A 3773-nucleotide genomic window follows, 5' to 3' on the forward strand; every position below is an offset into this window, starting at 1 on the left:
ATGGCCATCTTGAGACAGCCTATGACCAATTTCTACAGTGTTTCTATTTCTCTCTTTCTCATCACTCAACCACTTCTCCTCTTGGTGGTTTATGACCAAGGTAAGTTTATAACAGTCCCATGGAGATATTTTTTTTTTTTTAGAAAATTAATTGAAAAAGATAATTTCTTTTTTACGATGTTTCTAATAGATACTTGCAGTTAACATAAGCCTTATACATCGAGGCTGTCATATCACAAACTGTTAGTTATATAAACCTGATGTAAATACCAACTTATAATGTGTTTTATTTTCAATTAGATTAAATAGGGATATACGTATGTTTTGGGTAACACATGCATGTATATATATTTTGTTATGTAATTACTTAAATCTAAGAGTTTAATTGCAGCCTACAAGTGTGCACACGTATACAAATTCTCTCTCTTTCTTTCTCTCTCTCTCTCTCTCTCTCTCTCTCTCTCTCTCTCTCTCTCTCTCTCTCTCTCTCTCTCTCCCTCTCTCTCTCTCTCTACAGACACACACACACACACACACACACACACACACACATATATATATATATATATATATATATATATATATATATATATATATATATATATATATATCATAATTATATGAAAGGCAAGGTCGCTATCAATAATTTCACAAGGAACCCTGAGAGAATTCAAAATTCAACTGCAATGTAAGCTGGAAATTTATTTCCGTTGAAATATGTTGTGCTGATTTCCAAATGAAATTGATATATATATATATGTATATATATATATATATATATATATATATATATATATATATATATATATATATATACTATAGGCGTATATAGCATTCATATGTACATACATATGTGTTTGTGCTTGTATAATATAATCGATTAATAAAACATATATATATATATATATATATATATATATATATATATATATATATATATATATATATATATATATATATATATATATATGGTAATGTATGTGCACAGGTGTTAGCCTCAATAAAAGATATGACAAAGATCGTCTGTAGAAAGTCAAACAACGTAGCACTCATAGAACTATTCAACCATACCATGTACATATTCTTTTGTTCTCCTTGAATATCAGGTCGTTTGCTTTCAATTTTTCACTAAATTACCATGCTCTATTATCGCTAAACGATTAAGTCTAAACCACATGCACACATACACATACACACACAAAAACACACACAAAACACACACAATTATATATATATATATATATATATATATATATATATATATATATATATAATATTTTATGTATATATTCATGCATGGTTCTTAGTGAGATGTTTGTGAATAATTAAGTTAGGTCTAAATATCTCTATTAGCTAGGACACGTTCTTTGCTAAACTTTCCCTCAAAAAAATGATATATTTTTTCATTTCATCTGTTTTTAGTTATATCATTGAGTCTTATTATCATCACCAAAAATCTAAAAAAAATGTTAAAAGTTTCTGCTACTTTTCTTATTTCAGTATTTTTATTCTCTCTGAAATTTCTTAAGCGAGACTAACAATTTCCCAATCATTTTCTAGTAAATGTTTTCCCCACTAGGTTCTAGAAAACTTTTTTATGAACCAGGTTTTAGGAAATGTTTCCCCCCATCGGGTTCTAGGAAACGTTTTCCCCCACTGGGTTTTAGGAAACGTTTTCCCCAGCATGTTTTAGGAAACATTTTCCCCACCAGGTTTTAGAAAACATTCCCACACCAGGTTCTAAGAAACGTTTTCGTCCACTGGGTATTAAGAAACGTTTTGCCCACCAGGTTCTAGGAAACGTTTCCCCCACCGGGTTCTAGGAAACATTTTCCCCACCAGGTTTTATGAAACATTCCTCTCACCGGGTTCTAGGAAATGTTTCCCCCCACTGGGTTTTAGAAAATGTTTTCCCATCCAGGTTTTAGGGAACGTTTCTTCCTCGGGTTTTAGGAAACATTTTCCCATTCAGGTTTTAGGAAACGTTTCCCCCTCTGGGTTCTAGGAAACGCTTTCCCCATCAGGTTATAGGTAACGTTTTCCCCACCGGGTTCTAGTTAACTTTTTCCCCGCCAGGTTTAAGGAAACGTTTCCCTCTCTGGGTTCTAGGAACCATTTTTCCCTACTTGGTTCTAGGAAACGATTTCCCCACCAGGTTTTAGGTAACGTTTCCCCCACTGGGTTCTAGGAAACATTTCCCCCTTCGGATTCTAGGAAATGTTTTCCCCGCTAGGTTTTAGGTAAGGTATCCCCCACCGGGTTCTTGTTAACATTTCCCCCGCCAGGTTTTAGGAAATGTTTTCCCCTCCCGGTTCTAGGAACCATTTCCCCCAATCAGGTTTTAGGAAACATTACCCACTCCGGGTTCTAGGAAACGTTTTCCCCACCAGGTTTTAGGAAACTCCCCCCCCCGGGTTCTAGGAAACGTTTTCCCCCACCAGATTTTAAGTAATGTTTCCCCCGCCGGGTTCTAGGAAACGTTTTCCCCACTAGATTCTAGGTAACGTTTTACCAACTAGGTTTCAGGAAACATTTCCCTTACCTTGTTTTAGAAAATGTTTTCCCCCACATGGTTTTAGGAAACTTTTTCCCCACGAGATTTTAGGAAACATTTTCCCCAACGGGTTCTAGGAAAACTTTCCCCCACTAGGTTTAAGGAAACGTTTTCCCCACCAGGTTTTAGGTAAAGTTTCCCCCTTCGGGTTCTAGTTAACATTTTTCCCCCAGGTTTTAGGAAACGTTTCCTCCTCGGGTTCTAGTTAACATTTTCCCCCCCAGGTTTTAGGAAACATTTCCCCCTCGGGTTCTAGGAAGCATTTTCCCCACCAGGTTTTAGGTAATGTTTCCCCTGCCGGGTTCTAGGAAGCATTTTCCCCACCAGGTTTTAGGTAATGTTTCCCCTGCCGGGTTCTAGGAAGCATTTTCCCCACCAGGTTTTAGGTAATGTTTCCCCTGCCGGGTTCTAGGAAGCATTTTCCCCACCAGGTTTTAGGAAACGTTCTCACCACCGGGTTCTAGGAAACGTTTTTCATCATTGGGTTTTAGGAAATGTTTTCCCATCCATGTTTTAGGAAACATTTCCACCACCGGGTTCTAGGAAACATTTTCCCCGCCAGGTTTTAGGAAATGTTTCCCCCTCCAGGTTCTAGGAAACATTTCCCCACCAGGTTTTAGGAAACGTTTCCCCCTCCGGGTACTAGGAAACGTTTACCCCACTTGGTTTTAGGTAAAGTCTCCCCCACTGGGTTCTAGGAAACATTTTTCCCACCTGGTTTTAGGAAACGTTTCCTCTACCGGGTTCAAGGAAACGTTTTCCCCCACTGGGTTTAGGAAACATTTTCCCCTCCAGGTTTTAGGAAATGTTTCCCCCTCGGGGTTCTAGGAAACGTTTTCCCCACCAGGTTTTATGTAACATTTCCCCTACTGGGTTCTAGGAAACATTTTCCCCACCAGGTTTTAGAAAACGTTCCTCCAACCGGGTTGTAGGAAGCATTTTCCCCCACTAGATTCTAGAAAACGTTTTCCCTACCAGGTTTTAGGTAACGTTACCCCCACCTGGTTCTAGGAAACATTTTCCCCACCAGGTTTTAGGAAACTTTCCCCCTACTGGGATCTTGGAAACGTTTCCCCCCACTTGGTTCTTAGAAACATTTTCCCCCACGGAGTTCCAAGAAACATTTTTCCCACCAGTTTCTCGGAAACGTTTTGCAACTCCTGAAAATAATTCCCCCCTGTGATTTTTCGTTTATATATAATTCATCACTTGCTTACGT

The 3773-nt window shown here is 38.0% G+C and overlaps 1 protein-coding gene across 1 annotated transcript in view; it reads left to right on the forward strand.

Moving 5' to 3' along the window:
- The window catches only part of LOC137618493 (uncharacterized), a 17641-nt gene continuing 13868 nt past the window's right edge, over window positions 1-3773 (forward strand). The window contains exon 1 of the mRNA XM_068348651.1: window positions 1-100. Within this exon, the coding sequence (XP_068204752.1) occupies window positions 1-100 (100 nt within the window). The remainder of the gene's footprint in view (window positions 101-3773) is intronic.

Source organism: Palaemon carinicauda, chromosome 24 (assembly GCF_036898095.1).
Source record: "Palaemon carinicauda isolate YSFRI2023 chromosome 24, ASM3689809v2, whole genome shotgun sequence".
NCBI classification, from domain to species: Eukaryota; Metazoa; Arthropoda; class Malacostraca; order Decapoda; family Palaemonidae; genus Palaemon; species Palaemon carinicauda.